This window comes from Pan paniscus, chromosome 6 (assembly GCF_029289425.2).
Source record: "Pan paniscus chromosome 6, NHGRI_mPanPan1-v2.0_pri, whole genome shotgun sequence".
NCBI classification, from domain to species: domain Eukaryota; kingdom Metazoa; phylum Chordata; class Mammalia; order Primates; family Hominidae; genus Pan; species Pan paniscus.
The window spans coordinates 113633120-113659115 of record NC_073255.2 but is presented as its reverse complement, the minus strand read 5'-3'; the positions used below and the strand labels follow the sequence as shown (position 1 = coordinate 113659115).

At 36.8% G+C, this 25996-nt stretch overlaps 1 protein-coding gene across 6 annotated transcripts in view; it reads right to left on the bottom strand.

Moving 5' to 3' along the window:
- The window catches only part of DYNC1I1 (dynein cytoplasmic 1 intermediate chain 1), a 326092-nt gene that overhangs the window by 276242 nt on the left and 23854 nt on the right, over positions 1–25996 (bottom strand). For 2 of the 6 annotated variants that reach the window (XM_003809703.5, XM_003809702.5), the window contains exons 2-4: positions 17462–17578; positions 11801–11915; positions 8977–9118 (exon numbers count right to left, since the gene is read on the bottom strand). In XM_003809703.5, the coding sequence (XP_003809751.1) occupies positions 8977–9118; positions 11801–11915; positions 17462–17569 (365 nt within the window). In that variant the 5' untranslated portion in view covers positions 17570–17578. The remainder of the gene's footprint in view (positions 1–8976; positions 9119–11800; positions 11916–17461; positions 17579–25996) is intronic. The other 4 variants (XM_034964487.2, XM_034964488.2, XM_003809701.4 and 1 more) reach the window with 2 other exon arrangements.

Here is a 25996-nt window from a genome sequence, read left to right as displayed (position 1 = left end):
TTCATTTCATATTTTAAACCTTGTACCAATTCATTACTTTTTAATTTCTTATAAAATTCCCCTTTCATTGGCTCAATTTTATTTGCTCAGTTTCAGTTTATGAGACAGAAAGAAGTGAAAATTTAAAAAAATCCTTGGCCATCTGTTGAAAGTGTAACTTAGGAGTGAAAGACATAATGTCTGTGTTGCATATACCTTGCACTCTGATGAGTGGTCAATTTCTTCCCATTCAGCTTTTACCAACAACAAGTTGGTGGTTTCCATTCTTCTTTCCATCTTATTAGACCTCAGAGCAGAAAACCTTAGAATTATTTCCTAAAGAGTGTTTTTGTTCTTACCTTTTCTAGTCTTTGGCTATAAGAAAGAGATGTTCAATAAATATTTGGAAGGCAGTAGTTAACAAATTTCTCATTTATAATGCTAACACTCAATGTGGCTAAGGCAGTCTCATACACTGTTGGTAGCATTTAAATTAGTAAAGTTCTTTGGGAAGTAATATGCCAATATATGGCAGGAACATAAAAAATAGAATTACTCCTGAACTAGTTTTGCTCCCAGGACCTCAGCCTATGAAAATAAAACAGTGTCAATAATAATAATAATAATAACAAAAAATGATAATGATGATTATAATGATGACGACAACCACCTCCAAATCATCAAATCCCATGGTCGGTTCTTGTTCTTTATCTTTGCTGTCTCTGATTTTGGTCACTATTGGCTCCTTCTTGGCATAGTCTTTCTTTTAGTTTTCTTGGCCCTGAAAATCTTATTTCTTTTCCTCCCTCTCTCACTGTGTTTTTGGCAGTACCCTTGCTCTTTCCATTCCAATAAAGACAGGCATTCTCCAACCAGGATTCTATCTTCTCCCCTCACCTTTCTACTCTAACCCCAGGCAATCACACAGATGTCCATATATCTTCTGCAAAATAACCCCAAAGTCCTCATTACCATTTAGCTCTTCTCTGAGTATGCATATTTGAGAGCTGTAACTACACAGCAACAATTCCTTAGATTCAAATTAAATGTGTCAATTTACTTGTTCTTTAGAAGTAAGAAGAATATTTATATTCCTTGAAAGTCTAGTATAGTATCTGATAGACAATAAATTCTCAATTGTTTACTGAATGACTTGATGAATGAATGAACAAATGAATATTCTTTACCTGGCTTTTCTGTAGATGGGTGTGACGTGTGAGGGCAAGTTGATTCCAAAAGAAACAGCTTTTACGTTTTTATTAAAAAATGAAATAATAAATCAGGGCATGTCTCCCTAACTCCCTTAATATCCATCAAAGCATTTATGGAAAACTCAGTCTTACTCAGCGTGACGTCACTACATGGCCGTAGGAGAGTTTTCAGACTCACTTCCATACTGAAGAAGGAAAGCATATCTTATCTAATAAAAATGCTGACCACTGGCCAGCCACGATGGCCCATGCTGGTAATCCCAGAGCTTTGGGAGGCCGAGGCAGGAGGATCACTTGAGACCAGGAGTTCAAGACCAGCCTGGGTAACATAGCGAGACCCTGTCTCTATGAATATTATTATTTTTAAAATGCTCAACATATTGCTGATTTGTGGTGAAAAACAAAAGCGGTCCAGCCATCTTCTCTACCAAATGAACTTAGTAACTTTAATTAGTCCCTGAAGCAACTGCACTGGAACTCAAATTTTCATGTTCTTCCTTTTCTCTCTAAGATGGAGAGAGAGCTCAAGGACAGAATACAGAGATTTCCTGAGTCCCACAGTTTCTCTGAGCTCTTGTTCCACATGTCTTCTCTGTCAAACAAATCACTAGTGATTAATCAGCCAGTGCAAACAGTTTGGAATTATGTAAGCATAGTGCCAAACAGAAAATATCTAGTCAATGCCATCGCTAAATATCTAATTTTTAAAATGCCGTTTCCAAAAGTAATACATGAAATAATAAGGACATTTTAAAATCCATCATATCACTCATCTGTCACATTCATTAAAGTGATGTTAATTAAGAAAGGATGGTATTCAAATAATGAGTTAATGTTTTACTTCCTGGCCTCAATTTTTTCCTTACTTAGGACTGGCAATGATGATAAAGATTTTCTGATGTCAGAAATAAAAGTGGAACAGTGAAATACATACTTATATCAGGCTCTTTTTAAAAAGCATTTTTCTTAATTTATGGTGGGAGAATTTTCCATCTGTTGGCTAACACCTGAGCCCTAATATGGAGCTCCAGAGCGAGCCACACTAAGCCACATGGGAAGTCCATCTGAGCTGGATTCAATAAGAAATGTAGGACTTCCCATCATAGAACAAGAGCATGTTTTCCCAAAATCTTACACAGAAGTCCTGCTGTCAAGCAAGCAGTTTCTCTAGAAGAAAGCTCAGCTACCCCTTCCTAAAATAGATGCTTACTGTGTTACTATAACCATATGGGTACATAGAGCACACTTTGCCTGAAGACAATGATATTAAAAATTTTGAACTTATTGTGCTGCATAAAGAGAAAACCCTATAGTGTAAATCTTATTTTAATTTACAAAGAGACTGACTTTTAACCAACCTTGAATTAGCGACTTCAGTCTCCCCAAAGTCGAATTGGCTGGTAGCATCCTGTCAATCTCTCTTTATATAGTGATACTTTAAAATTTTTTTGTATAAGCAAAATTTTAATAGTCTTATTAAATTTCCCCCATAATCTTGTATTATTTATTACACTTTTCACCTTTACTAATACTTCCTTTATGCCTTCCCTTTAGCCTCTGATTTATCAGAGCATCTTAGAAGATGATGATGCTTTCACCCAAATGGGTCAAGTCCTTTGAGGCCTACGTAGTTCCAAAGAATCCTGCAGAATCTGACTGTGGATAAAGGTGAAGGTCCTAAGGATTTCCTTTGAGTATTATGTCCATGTGGCCCCAGAACACATTTTTCTTTCCTGAAGTCACTAAAAAAAAAGTAGTAACTACATGCAGACAGGACAAGTTGCCCACAATGAATTATTGTAGCCCAAAAGCAAGTATCTAAATTTAACCAAAGCTTTCTGTCAATAAGAAACTGAATAGTAACTATATGGAGGCCCAGTATCCAAGCTGAAGAGAGAACATTGAAGAAATCTGTCCCTTTGTCCCTGAATTCTAATCTGAAATTCACATGAAGCTGAAAGCCTAAGAGACTTTTAATCCATTCCCTTTGTACCATCATTCTCCTGTGATGTGCTTCAGAAGACATTTCTCCACCTGCTGCATTTGTGGTACCCTTGGGAGGGGCCTCACCTCCCTAGAGAACAATCTACGAATATTAGGGTTTTGGGTTAAGAAATGCTGCTAATTGTGAGCACAGGCATCAGTTTTAAATACTACAGGATTTTATTGGGGCCAATTGGGGAAATTTGAAGATAGTGTAGATACTAGATAAGGTGAAAATACATTGAAATATAAAAATACACTTGATTGAAAAAGCAGGTTCAACAGTTTTCACAGTAAGATGTCATTTATCATTATATATGATGACATACATATAATATAAAAGAATAAGCACTAAGGTGCTAAGAGTGCTGATCTCTGGTGGTGGAAACATGATGTTTTTATTTTGTTATTTTTGCTCATTTATATTTTCTAGTTGTATAAAATGCACAGGTGTTGTTTCTATAATAGTAAGAGATTTTTAGGCTGGGCACAATGGGTCCTGCCTGTAATCTCAGCACTTTGGGAGGGAGAGGCAGGAGGATCCCACCACTTTGGGACGAAGAGGGAGGAGAATCATTTGAGGCCAGAAGTTCAAGACCAGCCTGGGGAATATAGCAACACTTTGTCTCTACAAAAAAAAAAAAAAAAAAAAAAAAAAAATTAAATCAGCTGGGTGTGGTGGTATGCAACTGTACTCCTAGGTATGCAGGAAGCTGAAGTAGGAGAATAGCTTGATCCCAAGAATTCAAGGCTTCAGTGAGCTAAGATTGTGCCACCACTGCTGCCTGGGTGACAGACAGACTTTGTCTTTAAAAAAAAAAAAAGATTTTAAAAATAAAATGTTGGAGGAGGGCTTAAATGTCTTGATTGATTGGAAAGTAGAACTTAATGATGGTGTTAAGACCAAAGATGGTCAAAAAAAAAAAAAAAGACAAAAATTAATTCTATTACTACCCTCCATGACACTTCTCACCAAAGACAAACATCAGATATCTCCCCTTCGGACTATTTTGTTAAGGATGTTATGCAATGGGTGTTATTATTGTGACAGGAGATTGCACAGTATGTTATCATGTTGAGAGATGTTTTAACTTTGAAAACATTTTCAACATTTCCTTCCATTTGGGACAGGTTGTAGCCTACACTGTGGTGTCCAGCTGAACTTTATGAAGTCAATACACTTTCCTATATTTTTGCAGGCCAGTACACCTTCTAGTTCAGCTCTGTCATTGCGAACCCTAAGGAATTACAACTAAACATGAGAAAAGTCCTAGTGCAAAGTCCCTTGTGAGCCATCCATGTGAATGAGAAGAATAAATGTTGGCTGAATGATTTTCACTTAGATCGATTCACTTCTGGTTGCTATCTGAAGGTTAGTGAGTAAGGAGTGGGCAACCTAGAATGTGGTCTGTAGGGGCATGGATTACAATCTGTCCTTTGCCTTGTCATGTTTAATAATTTTATGTAATTACGTGGATAAAGATACAGGCAATGCTTACTAAAATTGAAAATGACACCAACATGTTCTGTGAGAGGATCTAAAAAGATTTTTTTCCCATTGGAAAAATGGCTAAATTAAAATATGAAAAAGTTATAATAATTGCTAAAACTCACATATAGTTAGTATGCACCAGACTCCTTTCTGAGTACTTTATACAGCATTACTTTGTATAATCCTCACAATAACCTTATGGGGTAGGTTGTCTATCACTCATATCAACTACTGTTAGAGATTATGTAGCATAGAGATATACGTTGTGGAAACTTGAATCAACCTGCCTAGGTAAAAACCTAGCACTGTAGCAAAACAACACTCTGTATGAACTTGAGAAAATTACTTATTCTCTCTGTGCATCTCAGTGTCCTCATTGGTAAAAAGCAGAATTATATAGTTCATTCTACAAAGTTTCTTTTTTTTTTTTTTTTAATCTTGGATGTTATGTTGCCCAGGCTGGTCTTGAACTCCTAGCCTCAAACAATCCTCCTGCCTCAGCCTCCCAAGTAGCTGGTATTACAGTTCTGAGCTACCACACCTCACTCAGCAAACATTTATCAAATACCTACCACATGAGTATCACTTAGTCCCTACTTTCAAGGAATTCACCACTTTCTGAGGATGAGAGACATGTTCAACTAAACAAAAGCCATTCTTCAGGGCTATAAAGTGCTAATGCTTCACTCTTATGTATAAAAAGCGTAAGCTGTTTCAGATAAATATTCTTTACCATATTGAGAAAATATTTTCTATTCCTAGTTTGCTACATTTTAAAATATAGGAATAAGTGTTTAAATTTCTTAAGTATAATTTAAGTACATATTGCAATGATTATTTTTCCTTCTTTGACCTTTTTGTATGCTAAATTATATGGTAAGACATTTTCCTATACTAAAATAACCTTGCATTTTTGAAACAATACTAATTAACCATAGCATAGTATCCTCTTAATATGTTGGATTCCAGTTGCATACAGTATATCAAAGATTTTTTTCATTTATGTTTATAAGTAAAACTAACCCTTCAAACTAACCCTTTCAACAAGCTCTTAAAATCCAAGAGCGTGTTGCTTGCCAGTATAATTAACTGAGCAATGATTAATTGATTCTACCAAAACCGATCAGGAGAAAGAAGATAAAACCAAAAATATAAGTTGTAAATGAGAAATGGTATATAACGATGGAAGCATAAATTGCAAAACAAATGGTGACACTTTAAGTGAAATTTAAAAAACTAAATCATTAGTATAACTGAAAACTTACATATTTCTACTCTCTACCCATTTTTTAAAATTTTCTCAACTGCTCTTAAAAATCAGTAAGAGGTGGCTGAGTGCAGTGGCTCACGCCTATAATCCCAGCACTTTGGGAGGCCAAGGCAAAAGGATTGCTTAAGGCCAGGAGTTCCAGACCAGCCTGGACAACATAGTGAGACTCCATCTTTACAAAAAGTACAAATAAAAATTAGCTGTGCATGGTGGTGCATGGCTGTAGTCCCAGCTACTCAGGAGGCCGAGGCAGGAGGATTGCTTGAGCCCAGGAGTTTGAGGTTGCAGTGAGCTATAATTGCACCACTGTACTCCAGCCTGGGCAATGGAGCAAGACGGTCTCTTTAAAATTAAAAAAAAAAAAAAATCAATAAGAGGGATTTTTGTTAAAGCACTATTTTTACTTCTTCTCTATAATAAAGTACATTGAGTATGCCAATTTGCAGATTAACTAGTTACAAAGATTATAAGGAATGTTTGCTAATTTTGGCTTTCTAAAGAAAATTTTAGCTTTGGTTTGAAATTTTGGCAAATGAATGAGATAATTTATATGTGCCTTTAGCTACGGCCAGATGTATTAATTTAATTCTTGTTATCTTCTGAAAGATTTACCATTTTTTGAAGAGTTCAAATTCCACATAAATAGGCAAATTTATGAGCATAGAGTTATATTCTTAAGAATAACTGAACTCTTTTCCCAGTCTCCTGTTTTATGAAGTGTTAAAGTTAACATAAATTGTTTTCAAAGATGTGTCTTCTACATAAAAAGACATTCAAAGTGGAATTTTAAAAAACTGAAATATAACATTCTCCTGCAATTTAACCTCATATTTATTTTATTAAAGAAAAAAACATAAATTTGTGTGGAATTTTCCTAAGTTCAAAACAAGGGCAGAATTTACTAAGGCATTCTTAATGTGTTCTCCTCAAGCAAACTTTGTGCTCAGTTTTTCTGAAAACTAGCATTTTTCAATGCAAATTTTCTTGCATTTCTATGAAACCTGCACTTTGCAGGAGGTTTACTAATTGACTTCTAGTTACTCAGTCTTGCAAGAACTTTCCTATAAAGAATTGAAGTTACTATTGTGTTGGGTAGGAGTAAGCTGCACCTCTTCCAAAGTGATTCATAAAGTTAAAAAAAATCACTTAAGAAGGAGAAAGAAATAAAGAGTAATATTCTCTGAGAAGAAATAATTGCTGTTGTCCCCAGAGTACTAACAGCATAGGTCAGCTTTCTTAAGAAAGTTTTCCAAAGGGCTCCTCAACTGTGAAGTCAGTAATAGAATTGAATGCTGCCAACTGCACCCTTGAAGCTAAGCAGTAATGACACGCACCATCATGGTACAGAAATGGTCAAATACATTAACTTAATGATAGGCCAATGGACCCCCCCAAGAAATGTGATTATATTGTGCCAGCTCTTGAATAAATGTTAGATCTTACACAACTGTGTTGCTATTACTTCCTCCCGCCAAAGACCTTTTGAAGTGTTCAAAGCAAAAGATGAGAGAAGACATGTGCTGCCCCAAATTACAAAAGCGATTTGCTAAAATAAACCAGCTTTATGCCCTCAAAAACCTCTACTTTTTTTTTTAATTGAAAGCAGTGTCCACTGGTTTCCAAAGGGCCTACGAAAACAAAATATTCAAGTCTGAAGGACACCAACAGGCAGAAATAGACAACATAATTCCAGTCTTACATGTTGGTTTCAAAAGCAAAAAACCCTACAGCTCAGATCAATGCTAGATTATCTTCATGTCCAGATCTTCAGCTACCAAATTAACTATGCCTGTGTGGAAATAGTACACTTTCAGAAGAAAATGCTTATGCTAATGCCTTAGGTGAAAAGAGAAAAATGCAAAATTTTATATCTTTGCCCCAGTAATACATACGGAGGCAAGAAATGCACACAGACAAGGACTGGAAAGGTACATAGACAAGCCAAAAGGCTGACTTCTTAGAACAGCAGTGCTGTAGATGATTGTTTCTTCTTTTATTTAAAACTTGATTAAAGCATTTTATGATTTTTTTAAATTAAGAGTCAAAGCTAGAGTTCATAAATTGCCACAGGCCAAATCTGGCCCATAACTACTTGGAACAAAAGTCATTAACATTTAACATTCAGGAGATTATCACCTGAATATCTGAATTTGTAGCTTCTCAAGAAAAACTGGAAAATGCGGAAAAATTGGGTCCATCATCCCATGTGAGCTCAACCAGCTTGAGCTATGAGGGGGCCATCTGGCCTTTAAGAATTGGGTGCAGTTGCCATACTCACATAAATTCCTGCCTGTGGACCCCGGCATGTGGGAACACTGGTGAAGACAGCTGGATTCGGAGATTTACCATGACTCCATCTACCTTTATGAAACTTCTCCTTTCTTCTTTTTACATCTTTACCTTTTGGATACCTCTTCAGTGATTAAATTACAGAATGTCTATATCTACTTTCAGAAGTTACATAATCTGTGAGTCTACATAGTGTAATACAAATTTGGCAATGAACTCACTAAACAGAAGCAGCCAATCCTGATACTACTACTACCAATAATAATACAATAAAAATACTTAGGTGACTGAGTTTTCAAATTAGTCAACTTTACTAAGCAAATAACTCACTTCAAAAATTAAATTTAGAATTAGAACATCTCTATATTCTATTCACAAAGACTTTCATGGAAACCAAAACCAAAGTAGGATAATAAGAAGCTGGATATATATTCAATTATCTACTAAATAATGAAAAGGCTTCTCCCTGCCTTTTTTAAGCCTAAGCTAATGGATATGTGTGTGTTTGTTAAGCAAGACACATGGTGCTAAATTAGCCCACTCAAAGAAGGATGATATATGTTGATCATTTCTAGTGTTCAAGATCATTGCTATTCCACTAAAAATAGCAAGCCACCATAAATTTAAACATAAAATGTCCAAGCACACATGCAGATACATGCACATTTCACAGTATTCTAACGGTGGTGTTGTTGCTGGTTTTTTTTTTTTAATTGACACCCATCATGGCCTTTTAAAGCGACAATTCTTACCTTGTTAATGGCCCCAGATCGCCTGAGTCTTGGCTTCCAGCTTCACTGGGAGTGCTCACTGATTTCGAGGAGGGAGACATAGGGGTTGGGACTAAATAATGAAAATAACAGGTATCCCATGTTAAAAAATGCAGCGGCTGCACTGGTGAAGAGCAGTGTCAGACAAATCAAAACAAATGGGCCCAAATTAAAGTGGTTGTATGGCCAGGAGACATTGAGATGGGATAAAGAAAAAAAAAAAAAAGGAAAGAAAAGGAAAAAAGTCCAGTGAATTTTTTGTATTTTGGAAATTAAAATTTGAAATGATTTAGACAGAATTAACCTAGGGATTCTGAGGCCATGTCCACCCTAACAAAGTAAAATGAAGAATCAAAATAGCTATCCAGATAATTCAAGTCAAATATCTCTCTAACATGAACCATCCAGATAATTTTGATTCTTCACATTATTTTGTTAGTATAGATGTGACCTATTAAAAATAAAACAGGGTGTCTATAAAACTTTAAAAGGTTACTAAATAAGTGATTCTGAATAATTTTAAATGGTCAAGGACAGTCAGAAAAATCTGTTGTATGTCTGCATTGAGAGAGAAATGTACTCTGTGGAATATAAGCTGTTTGCCATGAGAGCCTAAGTGACAGATAGAGAAAGGGTAAATGTTGAACCTGGTAATTAAAAAGTCTCTTTCAAAACAAAGAAAAATGCCAGGCTGCTTTATTTTTACATTTAATTAATAGTTGCATCCCATTGTACTGTTTACTGTCTTTGGGACTTGTTTTGCCTTGCCTCCAGCAGCTCTAGAAGACACTGCCATGTGCACAGAAGTAAGCTGCCACTCTGAAGACAGGAGACAAGTTCAAAGATCAAGGTCAGCACAAGCTGAAAATCTGAGAGCAGGCATAATAAAAGAAAAAAGCTAAAGCCAATGCAATTTTTTCCCCTTCCTTCAGATACAAGCCAAATGTCCTTCAGATAGAAGCTGCACCAAATAGCCAAGATGGCTCCAGGCCAGGCAATTCAACGGGTTCTCAATATCACATATGCCAGAGAAGCCATATGGATAGAAAGAAACTTCAGTACATAAATGTAGATTCCCATTTGGTTTCAATCATGTGCAATTTCCTTTTATTTACTTAATAGGGTAAAGGGCTTAACTGTTTTACCCAAATCCTATAACACAATGGCAGATCTGTCGAGAAGCTAGGAATTTTCATGTGGTCCCACAATTAATTCACTGATTACTTACCCTCTGAGCTTACTCAGAGGGTAAGTCGGAGAGATGGCTGAAAAATGAAAACGGGGCCCTTGCCAGAGTCCCTTGGCAGTAATGCAAGGATACTGGTTGGTCATGGTTTAGAGATGTTAATCTGTTTTGTTCTTAAAGTTTAATTACTGGCTTTATGTAGGGTAGGGGAGACTAGGACATACTATTATTGTGTTTAACCAGTGTTCACATTGCAACATAATTTCAAAGGCTATTTTGAGGCACAAATATAATTGATTGCAATGTGTCTAACTCATATCAGATGTCAACTAAGTAGAAAAAAATGTGTATCAGCTCCTAAGTAGAAACGAAGGTCCATCAGTCAAATATAACGTCCCCTAGGTTACATCTTCCACAACATGAAGAAATTAAACAAAAGAATCTAATCTTATTGGGTCTTATTATAGCATTGTTGAACATACTATTTTACCTATTACAAATTGAGATTGAGTATAAAATGCTTTTTAATAGTGTTTTAGTTTTGTGTGTATTAAATTACATCGAGCAATACTTAATAATTTGTAAGCTTATTATATATTGTTCTTTTTCTTATTCACATTGATATAAACATTTGCCATTTTGTTCTACACGGGATAATTTATATTCTTAGTTTAACTAACTATGGAAATAAATGATAATTTATTTTAATATAAAAGCAAATTATGGAATTAACTTCAGAAGAAAGTATTCTAAACAAAAGATCTGAATACTGTATTTATTTTTATGTATTCTTCCAAAAGGGTTTTTAACTATATTGGATATAATGTAGTTTTATAGACACCCTAGGATTAATCTTAAATGTATGGAAAACAAAAGGATAAAAGAAAAATAAAACTATTACATGAGAGATATATAGGTAAGTGACAGAATAAACAAAATATGCACAAGTTACCTTCAACACAAAGAAAACCAATAATTCAATATCCAAGCTTTAGTGATAAAATGAGGTCACAGACAATCAACTAGGAATGAACGAATTAGAGGAGGAGTATTGCAGTGAAAATGCCAATTAGTAATCAAATCAAAATACAATAAAGTCAAATTAATTTAAACTTGTTAATCGGCTGCTAATCTGCCACCATTTTGTTTTCCTTCAAATTCTCACTGTGCCTTCTATTTTCATCATAGACTAACTCTATGCCTGTGGTAGTTATGAAATTCATAACCAGATCCACAGTATTTAGATTGGCAAAGAGACACTGGAATTCAGCAATGAAAATGAGGAACAATTTAATAAGACATTCCAAGATTTCTTATATTTACCAAGTGGCAACTCATTTAACAAGTATAAAATAATCTACTAGTAACACGGTGGAGAAGGTTGACCATCTAATCAGTCAGTAAGCCCCAAACTACTGACAATTCTACAGCCTTTCCTCCCATCTCCTTCCAGCCCCCTCAATTCCAAAAACACATGCAACCTGAACCATAAGCCACAGAATGTCTTTAAAAATAAAAATTAAAAAAAACTAAAGACTTAAAAGAATAGTAAACACTGGACATGGTATATCCCACGCAAGTTGATTTTGAGGAATAGTAACAGGAAGCACTTTTAAGTACCTAGAGGCGGCTCCGGTGAGATACCAATGCTTTGCAGCAAAGCCTCTGTCTCTCGTCGTTTGCGATCCAGATCAGAGTCGTCCTGAACGGGTTCTTTCTTCTGCTGCATATCAGCCTAGAAGTAGACGTCAGTAAGAAAAGTTAATAACATAACTAAATGTATGCTTTTCCTGGCTGAAACTAAAAATGATAAATGCATGGCAGTGAAGACAAGGCGAAAGCCCTAAATAGATATAATCACATGTATAAAGGATGAATAAACACCATAATTGCCCCATTTAATAATTACTGGCCCAGTACCTTCTCTTTTGGTTGAAGGCTTTTTCCTGCTTCTATCACGTGGGATGAAAGTTTCTCTCACAGGTTTTGGAAGAGAAAACATCAAGGCAAAGTATTTCTGGCTGGGGATATAATATAAAAAAAAATTCTGTCTCTTTTTTTAGACTTCCTTGTCCCTTCTGGGATATCAGTTATTGATGACTGTGTGTTTGTAATATTCAGGCCCCATGTTTGGGATTGTGCAAACCAGGTATTGTTGGGATCTTGCTGAAAAGTGAAACTATTTATGAAAATTTTTAACTATAAAACACACTATTTGTATTGCTAAGACAAGTTTGCCATGGTTTAAAATAAACTGGGCTAAAATCTGTATTAAGGCACGTGATCAATATTGATATATCTTGGTACTTTATTCTAATTTTCACAGGATTCCATTATATATACTAACTGGAAGAAGAAAATTATCATGTAGAAAATATAGTAAAACAAATCATTTACAAGAAATTCCTTTCACAAATTCTGTCTAAAAACACATTATGTTTTTCATACTGGCCTCTTAATGTCAGATCCTATGCCCAGTTGGTGTTTTTACAGATCAGTGACAAATTAAAATGCAGGTAAACAAGATCTGTGGTGGGATTCTAGGGGAAATTTAAAAATTCCAAGTCTCTTCTCTCTTTCATAATACAGTTATTACTTAAGATAAGTTATTTGCCCCACATCTGAAACATGATAACATCACGTTGATGTGTAACTACCTCACAACAAAGCTTTGCAAGCTTACAGAAGTGAGGCTGTCTTAAAGCCTGTCAAAAAACATTTCATTATGAGACATACCTTCTTCCCCAAGGAAAGCTGGGTATGCTAACAAGTACATTACTTTCTTTGGGCATGTAGAATACATTTCAAAGCAAGTGAAGCATTAGCTACACTGTAGTATCTATAAGCAGAAAGAGTTTATGCAACTTTTGACTTACTCCCAGAGGGTAACCTACACACTGATTACAAACTAAGTGCATCTTTGCATATGTCTCTGTGCTCAACAATTCTGTTATTATTAACTTTGAGCTAAATCACTCATATTTTTGAAGTCTATCTGTCATTAGAGGGAAAACTACCATTTGAAGGCCAATAAGGGCTTATAAGAGTCTTAGAGTCAGACACTCTGCATAACCCAAAATTATGAAATGGCAGTTTAATCTCTTATCAGTGAAGATATCAAAGTTCATGTTCTTTTCCAATTTTAACATTTAAACTACTGAAACAAGTCCCAAAGTTTATGTATACAACAGAGGCAAAGATAGAACTAAGATGAGAAAAAAGATGTTGCAGAGTGAGGATCTGTATCTACTACAGAATCCTGCTATGTTTTAATGATTCAACAAGGAGTGATTTTGCAGTATTAGTAATTAAAAATCTTCAAGGTGCCTTTCTCAGCAAGTTATATTTCTGTTGGTGGAGAGTAATCATAGCTGAAACCCAGAGAGGATAATTGAAGAAAGAAAAATTTGTCAGCTGAGAATTGTCAATCACTTTCCTAAAGACATTTCCACATTTATTAGAGAAACATGTGAGGACAGGCCAGGAAACCCCTGGCCATTCTACCTTGCAGCAATTCGGCAGGAAGCCAAGGACAGAATGAAACTTCAGGGTGGCCCCCACTGAGCTCACCTCATTGCATTAAAGCCAATTTTTCATTAAATTGGGCCAGTGTCTTAAATGGTGGCCACTATATTTATTTTAAAATCAGATTTCATCCATAATATCACAGCCAAGAAAGCAGTTGACATCCAAAAGAGCAAAGGGTGGTAATTTTACACAATATGGACACAGTTTTCTGAATTCTGTGGAGATAATCAACTTGGGTGGTCCTAATTCACACTAGTTTTTATATTCATGGCAAAAAAAGGGCACTTAGTTTAGTATTAAAGAGCATTTCTTTTCTTTTTAATGTTAAATTTATTTGTTTTATTTAAAATATAAGCCTAAAGAAAGTTTATAAAAATCAAGACTATTTAAAGCTATTTCTGATTCTCTATAAACAACACAAAACTAGAAAATCTTAAACTCAGGAGTCAGTGACAGTGGCCAGTCGATATCCCATGGATTCAGGATCAGAAGTTTCCAAAGAAATTTGCAAAATAGAACACCAGATGCTTGGAAAGGATGTCTGGGACGTGCCTCTCAAACCTGCCCTGACTAGTTCATATGTTCATTTATTCACTCATTCATTCATTCTATAACTCCTTTTTGAATGCCTACCATATGTCCAATATATTTGACATTGACTCAATGATTAAAAAACAAACAACAACAACAACAACAAAAGCATATAGCCCTGACCTTGAAAGCTTGCAATCTCTTAAGAGAAAAAGACAAGTGAAGGGGAAAATATAACATCTTGTACTAAACGGTTTGATAATGTCAAGATAGGATGCAGAACTAACCTAGTTATGGGTAAAGGTATCAGAGGCAGCTTTCTGGGAACGTGACATTTGAGATGAGAACGGAAAGACATGCAGATAACAGCCAGGTGAAGGACAGCCAGGTAAAGTTAACAGCCAGGCAAAGGATGATAGGAAGAAGTAGGAGATCAGTGAAAGCAGAGGAAAGAGAACATCTTAAGCTCTCTGTCAAGAAAGAATGTAGTCCATCAGGGTATATGTAAGCAGCTGCATCTGATTGGAATGTGGATTTTAGGGAGAAAAAAAATGGAGGCAAAAAGAGAGTCCTGCTATGCCTGTCCAGACCTGATGATCACTGCAAATTGGGGTAGGGGGTGGTGAAAGGATGACTTCAGGTTTCTGATCTGGAAAACTGGCTGTATGAGCCTTAGAGGTGGCCCCCTTTTAACTCCAGACTCCTTCACGTGATTGGAGTTAAAGGGGGCCTGGCTCTAAGGCTTAGACCTCTGAAGCCCAGCTTCCCCATGTGAGAAAGGATCAGAATAGATGACTTCCAGATTCCTTTCAGCCACAAAATGCTCTAATCCCATGAAACTGGGGGCCTTGAATTTTAAGACCCTTCCAACAATGGGGCATTTTTATAAAATGGCCTCACCAGCAGAGATCCTAAAAATGTATGTGACCATTCTATGAAGCCCCATTCATCTACTCTGATAGCTGATCTCAGAAGCAGAATGACAGCTGTCTTTTACTGCTCTGGGATCTTCTATTATCCTCTTGAATCTGTGAGGAAGACATCATTCCTTTCTCCATTTTACAGAAGAGGAAACAGGTTCAGAGAGGACCCATACCCACTCAGGGCCATTCTGTGAAGGGCAGATCCAGGCCATGTTCAACTCAAAAGCCCCTGTGCATAATCACTGTATTTACTGTCTTCTGTCTTACAGCCTTGGCTGCTCAGAACAAACCAAGTCAGCACAGTTGCAGAGAGTGCATGGACAGAATCAAGGAAAGACCTCTTTGAGGGGAGATGGGTGTGAAGGGAGAAGATTTCAAGCCAGGAGAGACACTACAGATGATGTGGTCCAATGGATCCCAAAATCTGACCCTGCTTCAGATCACTGAAATCAGAAACTTTGAGGATAGAAGACTCGGACTCTGTATTGCCATCTGACTCTGTAGAGCACAGTTCAGTTATCACAAGCTTCAATCACCAAGTCAGTTTAGAAATGAGGAAACTAGAACTTCATATGATGTCAATTCCAGAACGAGGCAGCAACCAGGAATGTCTAGAGTCCAGGTGTTCCACACCCTCCACTACCTGCAGCCTCCAACCTCCCAGGGCTCTTCTTGCTGTGAAACCAGCTAAATCCTCACCAGGCAAAAGTACTTGGTTGTAGAATCAAAAGGGGAGACTGCTTCCATCAGTCTAGTTTGCCTGTAATTTCCCCAAAATGTGTAAAATGAAAAAGATGAAGCAGACAGAATAATTTGGAACCGAATTTCCCATATCACATCACATTTAGTGGTAATTTTATGACATTCAAGTTGGATATTAGAATGTCAGTTTAAAAGGAAACTGGTTATTAGTAAAGGATAGCAGGTGCTTTAAAACTACAGTAAGTGTTGACATTTGAGGGAAAGGAAATATAATAACTTAATGCTTTTTTTGACTTTGCATGGAAATGAATAGCCATTCCTTGTCAATTCTCACCTCTACTTCACTCAAAGACTGCGTATGTAACAGCAAAGATCTCAAAGGGAAAAAACATTATGTGTGATGTCAAGGACAAATAAATGATCACATCAATCAACACGTAATGGTATGGAGAGATGAGAGATGCCAGAAGGCTAAAATGCAACTGCAATCATCTTTTATTTTGTTGGAAAATAATAATTGTTGTAAATCTATTACCTTGGTCTCTCAGCCTTGTAGTATGAAACAACACTTATTTAGATTGTAAGGCATCAAAATAAGTTTTCTTTTTCCTTACAGAAGAACTGCATAGGGAAGCAGCTCTGGTTTCTATACACAAAAGCATATCATACCACATGAAGCTTTCTTCTTAGAAAGCTATCCAAAAATATCTTTGGTATCCGGTTTTTGTATAAGATGTGGGCTATTCCTACACTGCCACAACAAATTAGAGAATTAAAAATAAATTATTTGTTTGATTCACATAGTGGAAGAAAACATGATATGACAACAAGGCATTGGATTGGGATTATAGAATCCAAGATTCTAGGTCTAGAAAGCAGAAAAGCTACATTTCACCTCTGGGTCTCTGCTGCTTTGTTGGCATAAAGAAAGGCCTCAATGGAAAGTCTCTGAAATTTCAGCCAGATCTAACATGTAATAATTCTTTGTACTGTACTATCCTATCTACCTTCTCTCTAAGAGAAGAACAGCCTCCCCCTTACCAAACCTAAGATGCTTATTTACCATAAAAAATATATATACCATTCTGGAAACAATAGAAATCCATTGGCATAGTTTTCTAATTTTCTCCTAAAATGTTCCTGCTGGTAGATTTTTCAAAAAACCCTTTTCTTAAAACTAACACTTACAGTTAGAATATACTAACTATATTCTAGATACTGCTAAGTGCAACCCCACAAAATAAATGCATTATTGTTCTCATATTAAAAATAGGAAACTGAGGCACAGAAAGGTTAAGAAGTTTCTAACAATAACAAGATCAGAGACCACCCTTAGAGTTCTCTTCAAGTCTGTGATAAGCCTGGAGTCTGCAGGCCTCTGGAGCCTCTGGACCAAATGTTATCCCCCATTTAGGTGATGGCTGACCAGCACATAGCAGAGGGCAACAACTTTACCATGCAGAATAGGGAGATAATCATTTTATTCAGATATCATAAAAGGATTCTTTTAGGGAGTCCTATTTATCCATTTGACCAGCCCCTCAGAATCAAGTGATTTTCCTTTTTCCCCCACAACACCCCAACACCCAGGATTTACCTCTTTCTTTTTCCTCTCCTCTTCCTTCCGTTTCTTCTCTTCTCTTATCTGTGCTAAGCGCTGCTTTTTGCGCTCTAGCTCAGCTTTTAAGTCACTTTTGTCAGACATGTTGGTTTCCTTGGAGAAAGAGAAAAAAAAGAAGTGAACATATATATAAATAACTTTTCTGTATATCATTGCAAAAATCATTTGAAAGAAAATGCAACTTAACAATGTGACTTTTGGATGATCAACAAGAGGTTGTATTATTTAGCCTATGTGAAAGAATCAAAGAAACAAATTAAGTTAGATCTGGTCTAAGGATATAAAATATTTCCCTTTTAGGTATATATACATAAATATCTGAACAAATATAAGGTTATTATCTGGCCTAAGCAAGAATCGCAACTTCCAGATAAGCAACACATTTTCTATACAAGTTTCTTAACAAATAAACAAAAATAAATAAGAGAATCAAAAAAGAACCATCATCATGACTTCCAATTTAGATGATAATGGAGCAATTCATCCCCACACTGAGAAAAGATAACAGCCTGTCATAAACCCTTAGAGATATGCCCTGCTCAAATTTCTATGGACTCAATAAACATTCCTCCACTGAGCTCGGATGCATGGAGATTTCATTTTGCCTAACATTATCTGCATCAGGGAAGACAGCCGCTGAAGACCGAACATGTTAATCTTCTTTCTCTGTAAAACTCCTGAAGTGTCACAGTTAATTTCATCTCCAACACAACCCTATTTCTATAAAGCTTTCATTTGCATTCTGAATGTAATATTGCTTATTCTGGCACTTTCACTTTCCAAAGCAAAGGGTGTTTGTGAGCACATGAAACGGGAGATAACACCATGGCAAGTTCTTGGGAAAATTTATCCAAACAAGATTTAATTTTAATGTTAATCATGATGACGATGCTGGCAGTGATGGTGCCAGTAACATTTTTAAATAAAATCAGTTTGAAGAAGACTCTTAGTAATTACCAATGATTATATATTTGAGTCTTTTGTGCTCCCAAATGAAAACTAACAAAATGGAAACCTTGAGAAATGAAGAGCTGCCCTCGCCCAAATTTCTAAAATAATCGGGAAAAATTGACTAACCATAAATGTCATGAGTATTCATTCACATACTATTTGTATGCAACTAGCATAAATATATAATGTATCTTGAAGTAGATGACAGAGCAATGGAAGGAAAAAAAATACCAAAGAATACAGAACAATGAAAAATTCTCAACTTTTTTGTCGTTGTCCCCAGAAGGTAATCATGAATCTACAGTCACTCTAGGACACACTTTCAGACAAATACACAAGTTGGGAAATACACTGTTTTTCTACTATACACATTTCTGCTCACAGTGTGACAGCGGAGATTTGTGAAATAATCAGAATGATTGCAATAACCAATCTGTGCCATTCATGATCACACTGTTTCTTCATTTTTCAACAAATATTTGCTGTATTTAATCTGTGCTAGGCACTTTATAATGAATAGGGATACAAAGATAAGCAAAACCAGATTCTCTCCTTCAAAGAGCGTATAGCTCAAATTCGTGGACATGCAGTGTGGATGGAGATGTTCTCTGAGATCTTGGCTTATTGATCACTCAGTGCCAGGCCTTTGACATTCATTATCACATGTAATCATATCAATCCAAGTACACCATTATTATTATTAATTCCTTTTCATAATTAAGACAAAGGAGGTTCAGCAAGAACTGAGACTGCCTACCCAATAGATGGCAGAACCTAAATTCAAGCTTGCCCGTGCTCTGACCTACTACAACTTTGTGATACCCAGTGTACAAGTTCAGAGGAATGCAGAGCAAAATGCTAACCAAGGTTTGGTGGAGTATGCCAGGGGAAGCATTGAGGAATAGGTAAAATTGGGACTGGGTATTGAATGAGGTCAGAAACTAGCAACAGAAGGGCATATTTGGATGTGCGAAGACCTGTCAAAGAGGGAACTGACAGATTGAGTGCAAGAGATGTGGATAAATTCAACTCAAGAAATAGAAAGTTGAGGCCAGGTGTGGTGGTTCATACCTGTAACCCCAGTGCTTTGGGAGGCTGAGGCGGGAGGACAGCTTGATGCCAAGAATTCACGGTTACAATGAGTTATAATCATGCACTGCACTCTAGCCTGGGTGGCAGAGTGAGACTGTTTTAAAAAAGAAAAAAGAAAAAAAAGTTTAATTGACAAGAATGGATAAGTTGAGGCAACCTGGAAAGCCTGGACAAAACAGAAAATTGAGTTCTATTTGGTGTAATGGGTGATGGGAAATCACAGCAGATTTTTGAAAAGAAAAGTGACAAAATAAAAATGGAATTTGCTTAAGCCTATTCTTGTCCCTGCCTGTATAACAGACTGGAGCAAAAACTAGAAATAAGGCAAGCTGCTGGGAAACTAATGCCAACTTCTCTCTGATTCAACTGTACCTGTACGGGAATGGTAGGCGAATGTGGAGACAGAAGGAGAGAATGTGCACTAGCGAGAGCACAGCCAAGAGGGACCAAGGAACTCTTAGTAGCCTTTAAATATGGAAGCAAAAAAGGAAGGTCCAGTAACAATTTGACTTTGAGAGAGCAAAGGGGATGGCAGTGAAATTAGGAAGAAAAGGCAAAGAGGAAAATGGTGAAAAAACCTTGCAGCATGTATGTCATAATTTGGGTATCAGTGGGACTTCTGGGCAGAATGCACAAATACAACACTACAGATGGGGGGAGTAGTGGGATGGGGGACTGAAGTTGAGGAATAGAGTTTGGAGTCATCCCCCTACAAAGGGCTGTTGAAACAGGAGATGCAATTCAAAATCTTAACAGAGCCAAGGGAGTAATTGAGCAAGCAGAGCCGTGACTGAGGGCCAGCCAGAGAGGAAATGCCCTGTCCTCAGAAGGTAGATCCACCAGGTGCGACTGAGGGTCCACACGGAAGGACACAGACCTATGAAGTTAGGTCTTCTGATCTTTTTCTTTCCAAGAGAAGTCGCAGAACTTCACAAAAGTGAAGTTTATCACTGAAATACAGGTTGCCAATAATTTTCAACACCAATGGGTAAAATTCCTGGCAGGAATTCCAGAAGTCATCTGAGAAGTTATAAACGCCCTTGACCAATGAGGGTCCATCTAACTAGTGTGCTGGAAATTTTTTGGCAGTCAAAAATGAAATGTATGATCAGAAAAATCACTGTTAAAGCAATAGCTCTTTCATTCTAAGCTGAAAGCAGCCAGGAGAATCTTCTTAGAAAATGTGAGTTTTCCCCTCCTCCACATTTCCCCAGCATTTACTTGACCTTTCCCCAACATTTATTTACCTTTTTCCAAATCATCAAAACTGTCTCGTGCAACTTCAGCAATATTTATGGTTATTAAGGAGCAAACCATAATATATGAAAGTCTTGTATTTGTTATGATTTTCTTGCAAAGAATTTCAATCACAAAAGGGAAGTAAAATGTATTCTCAGAAAATTTCTTCAAAGTGCAAAGGCTTTCTTGCAAATAATAAATATGTCTTACAAAGTTGATCATTTAAGTTGGAATTCCCAGCTGGAGAGTCAATATTTTAAAAATAAACAATAAAAACATTGAGGGAACTTAAAAAAAAGATTATATTAGGTAGTGATGATCCAAATAATATATCTTTAAATGCAGTAGGTTACAATGTTAGAAGACACAACTGTAAAGGGCTTTCCATTTATTGATTTTTTGATCCATTCCAACAACCTCTAGGAGAATAAGGAATCTCAAGAGAATGCCTCATAAAGGGTTTGGAAAGTATACATTATAGTGAATGAACGAGACTTTACACATAGTAAAATGGCTTAAATAGTAGCATTAAATGCAGTGTCAGCAGTGAACTCCGTAGGATTTCCTGGGGGGCTTGCTAGTCTGACCCACTAAATCTCCCTGCACATCAAAGAAAGCAAATCGAGGAGCAAAACATGAGGGACATGAGTTATAGAGATTCCTGTGGCTAATGCAGGTTATTGCCAAGGCAATTCTGATGCTCTCAGTCTAAGAAAATAAGAGTCAAAGCTACCTGCTGCTAATTATTGCTCATTTACTTCATAGACATAAAAAACTGCTCTCTCATTTACAAATGGCAAGGGATCAAGTGGGTAAATCAAACCCACCTCTGGGTATAGGGCTCCTCCCTGTCTGATCATCTACATGTTCCACCACACACCAGCCAACTCTCGGCTTCACTCTACCCAGGTTTAGGAGCAATCACAGCTCAGTCTCTCCCCAGCCCCATCCACTGCAATCAGTTGCACTTTTGCACCTCCTGCTCAGCATCCTCGGAGCAGAGTCCCATATTCAGAACTCTTTTTCCATCAGTGGCATCTCCCCTTCCTCACTCACTGTCACCCACCTTCATTGCCAAATTCACACATCTTATCTCCCTCCACCCCCACATCATAGCCCTTGTTCTCCTGCAAACCCTCCAGCTTTACTATCACTGAACACAATCCCCATTTCACCCCTTGTCTTTCTTTGTCAAGCCAAGTTATACTCACCCCAAAACAGATGTCTCAAAGTTCAAATCAGCTACTACATTTACCCTAGACTCCATACACAAATCCCTAGAGCCTGCTACATTTTTTCAAATTTCAGCTCTCTACTACTGATTTTCCTTTTGTTCTTTGATTTACCCTTTATCCTCTGCTTAGTGTTGTCACTACAGCTCATCTCCACTCATCCTCCCAAATGTCTCAGTTTTGATCACTTTGGCTTCAGCACATCTCTGATCTAGTAAGCTGTCATTCTTTTGATCCAAACGAATGAGTCAATATAAGTAAAGAGCTAAACATTATGCCTGGCAAATACTAAATACCCAAGAAAAGTTGTTTCTCCTTCTCCTCCTTCTCCTCTTCCTTTTCTATCATTATTACCATTAGTTTACCCTGCCCACTCTTGCCCACATCACCAATTGCACCCTAATTCAATAACCATGTCATCACTCAAAGTTCACTGCAATCATTTAAAAAATGTTACTGTGAGAATTACATGAAAGACATGGGACGTTACTGATTTAATAGCAATACATTTAAAGTAAGGAAATCCAATCTGTGTTCCTAGCCATTCTAAAACACTTCAGAGCAAGTAGTAGGAGCTTCTCTATCTAAATGGGTTATAAAATGGAAGGCATGTGGGAAAAGGGATGCGACTCAAAAAAAAAAAAAACTTTTAAAAAAATTAAGTGTAGTCATTTAACTCAACAGTAAAAAAAAAAGAAAACTTCTCAATTTTTTCTTCTGAACATAAGAATTACATATCAAGCTGTCCCCAGCAGGCATCCCCTGCACCTTACCCACTTCCCCCAGAGGATGGGTTGGTATATGAAGACATGGTTTCTTCTCTAGTTAGGAAGTTAGTTACAGGGAAGGTCTCTCCTGCTGTTCCATTATACAAATGGCTCACGGTCCTAAGTTTCTTCTTTTTTTTCTGGGACAGAGTCTTGCTCTGTCACCCAGGCTGCAGTGCAGTGGCCCGATCTCGGCTCACTGCAACCTCCACCTCCTGGGTTCAAGCGACTCTCCTGCCTCAGCCTCCCGAGTAGCTGGGACTACAGGTGCGTGCTACTGGGCCCGGCTAATTTTTGTATTTTTTGATAGAGATGGGGTTTCGCCATGTTGGCCAGGCTGGTCTTGAACTCCTGATCTCAGGTGATCCTCCTGCCTGGGCCTTCGCTGGGGTTATAAGCATGAGCCACCACACCCGGCCCCTCAGTTTCAATAGAGGAAAAAATGGGGAGAGGAGGGAGGCAGGAAAACATGAGAGAAAGAAATGTGGATACTGAGGAGGGAGGAAATAAAACTAAAATCAATTTCACATCTTCTCTTGCCTTGCCAGGTTCCCCTACATCTCCTTTACATTTCTTATGTCTGCATATATCCATAGAGAAAGGAAAATGTCCAGCTTTTCTCGAACCCAACAATGAGCTCTATCACCTTCATTTTATTTCTGCACATATCATCATGGTATAGTTTGGTCCTATTTAGAACAAAGTGTCTAGCAGAGGAGATGCAAAGGGTTTAGTTCTGTTTACACAGCTGCAGAGTAACAGCACCTCCCAAAGCTTAGCTTTTGAACAATATAGATCTCTATTTCCTTTCGGTTGTCTAAGTTGGCAGCCGTTTGGGATTCCATTCCTAATGCTGGCATATGCAAATGTATTTTTAAGCTTAAAGTCAGAATCCTAGGAGGTTTAAATCACTGCCCAGCTGTTGCCAGACTTATTGAAAAAATACCCAGAAATAAGTTTTCTTTTCCTGCCTGAAAACAATTGCTCTTGTCAGCTCTTCACTATCATGTATTGAACTTTTCATCTGCCACAGATACGTGTAAGAAATTTGATCTTTCACAGCCCCACTTCACCTGCTTAGTGTCTCATAAAATGCAGCTGCCTCTTTCCACTTGGATGGGAGGCCAAGGGATGATACAGACGACCACTGTGAGCCCACTTTTACAGCTATAGCTCAGTCAAAAAAAAAGAGGGTGATAGACATCTCAGGAGGGAGTTGGCCGGTGAAAGGAGGGTTATTTTCTAAATTTTTGCAGCCATCAGTACACTATGAAAACAAAATTTTAAATAAAATCCACCTTATAGTAGGACGATGCTCAGGACTGTTCTACTAATACCACAGAAGAGCAGTTCTCAAACATTTTTATCTCAGTACCCTGTTATACCCTTAAAAATTATCAAGGACTTCAAAGAGCTTTAGTTTATGTTTTTATGTAGGTTATCTATTAACATTGATCATGTTAAAAATCAAAACTGATAAAACTTTAAGTATTTAATTATTTTAAAATAACAACATACATGTTATTTATTAACATTTTGTGAAAAAAACATACAATTTCCAAGACAAAAAAAAAAGTAAGATGAGTATAATTCTTTTACATTTTCACATATCTTTTTAACATCTGGTTTAATAGAAGTCAAATGCTTTCTTATAGCTGCTTCTGCATTCAATCTGTTGTGATATGTTATTTTAGTTAAAGTATATGAAGAAAATCTGGCCTCACACAGATATGTAATCTGAAAAAGGAGGAATATTTTAACAGCCTCTTCAGGTAATTGTGGATATTCTTCACTATTATACCAAAAGTCAACAAATAGTTTCTTAAAGGTCAGCGGCAATGTGAATATGAAACCATATCAATCAATGAACTTTTTGTACTCTGTTACATTAAAATCCATTGGTCTATCCTAAATGTTGAATCAATCTTTTACTCATGTATGATTTTATAATGTCATGAATAGGTTACTTGGAAAATGTAACTGGAAAATAATAAATCATGCAGACCTTCCAAATATTGACACATTATATTATATCTGAAAATCAAATTTAGTAACTTCATCGCCAATCTTTTCAGAAGTCTTTAGGTGACATAAAACTGTCAAGCTCAGGATGGCCCAAAATTCTAATTTTTGCTTGAAAGCTCAAACTTTATCATTAGCAAGAAATATTGTCAGTTGTGTTCTTGAAGTGACAAACTCACACCATTGATTTTTGAGAAAATGTCTACCAAATACTGAAGTCTGAATCACCCTAGCTTGTCAGTTGTTCATGTAAAAAATAGTGTTTCTTTTTTTTTAAGGCCACTAGTTTAGCTCACAATTCAAATTACTGTACAAATGTTTTTCCTCAAGACAACTACTTGGTTGGTAGCAGAAGGCTTTGCGTGTTCCCATTTGTCACACAGTAAGACATATACCCAAGAGTAGACATTTAATGTAACTAATTTTTTTTCTGCTTTATGAAGGACATTCTTAAGTGAAGCTGAGTTATTTTTTTAAAAACTGTGCATGTAGCAGTGAAATTTGGGCCACTACTAGTACAGTTTGGTGCTACTGCCTCAAATCACGTTAGAATACCAGCAGTTTTACCCATGATTGCTTTAATATCATCATTGCAAATGTCAACACAGTAGAAAAGACAGATAACATTTTAGTGTTATTATGAAAATAGCTTTGACCTTACAGATCCCTAATGTTTCTGGGGAACCCCTAGGGGTTCCCCAGCTTAGGTTAAGTCAACTGTGACTTAACCTAATTCTGATAAGATAGAGTTGATTCTAAAGCCTACAGAGACATTTACTTGACAAAATTTTGCTAAGTGTTTATATAACTAATCTAAACAGAGGGAGTTCAGGCTTTTTTTAGGAAAAGAAATAGTGAAAGGCAGACTAACAAAATCACTCAGCATTAAACATTCAAGTTAGAGTCAAAAATTCCACAAACTATGATTTAAAAATACCTGGGAGATCTGAGTAAGACTTCTAGATACAGCATAAAGAAAACTAGAGTTAGGAGGAAAGCAAGGCCTTAAAGAAAATACCCTATAGAGCATGGTGGCATGCGCCTGTAATCCCAGCTACTCGGGAAGGCTGAGGCAGGAGAATCACTTGAACCTGGGAGGTGGAGGTTGCAGTGAACCAAGATCGCGCCATTGCACTCCAGCCTGAGCAACAAGAGTGAAACTCCGTCAAGAAAGAAAGAAGGAAAGAAAGAGAGAGAGAGAGAGAGAC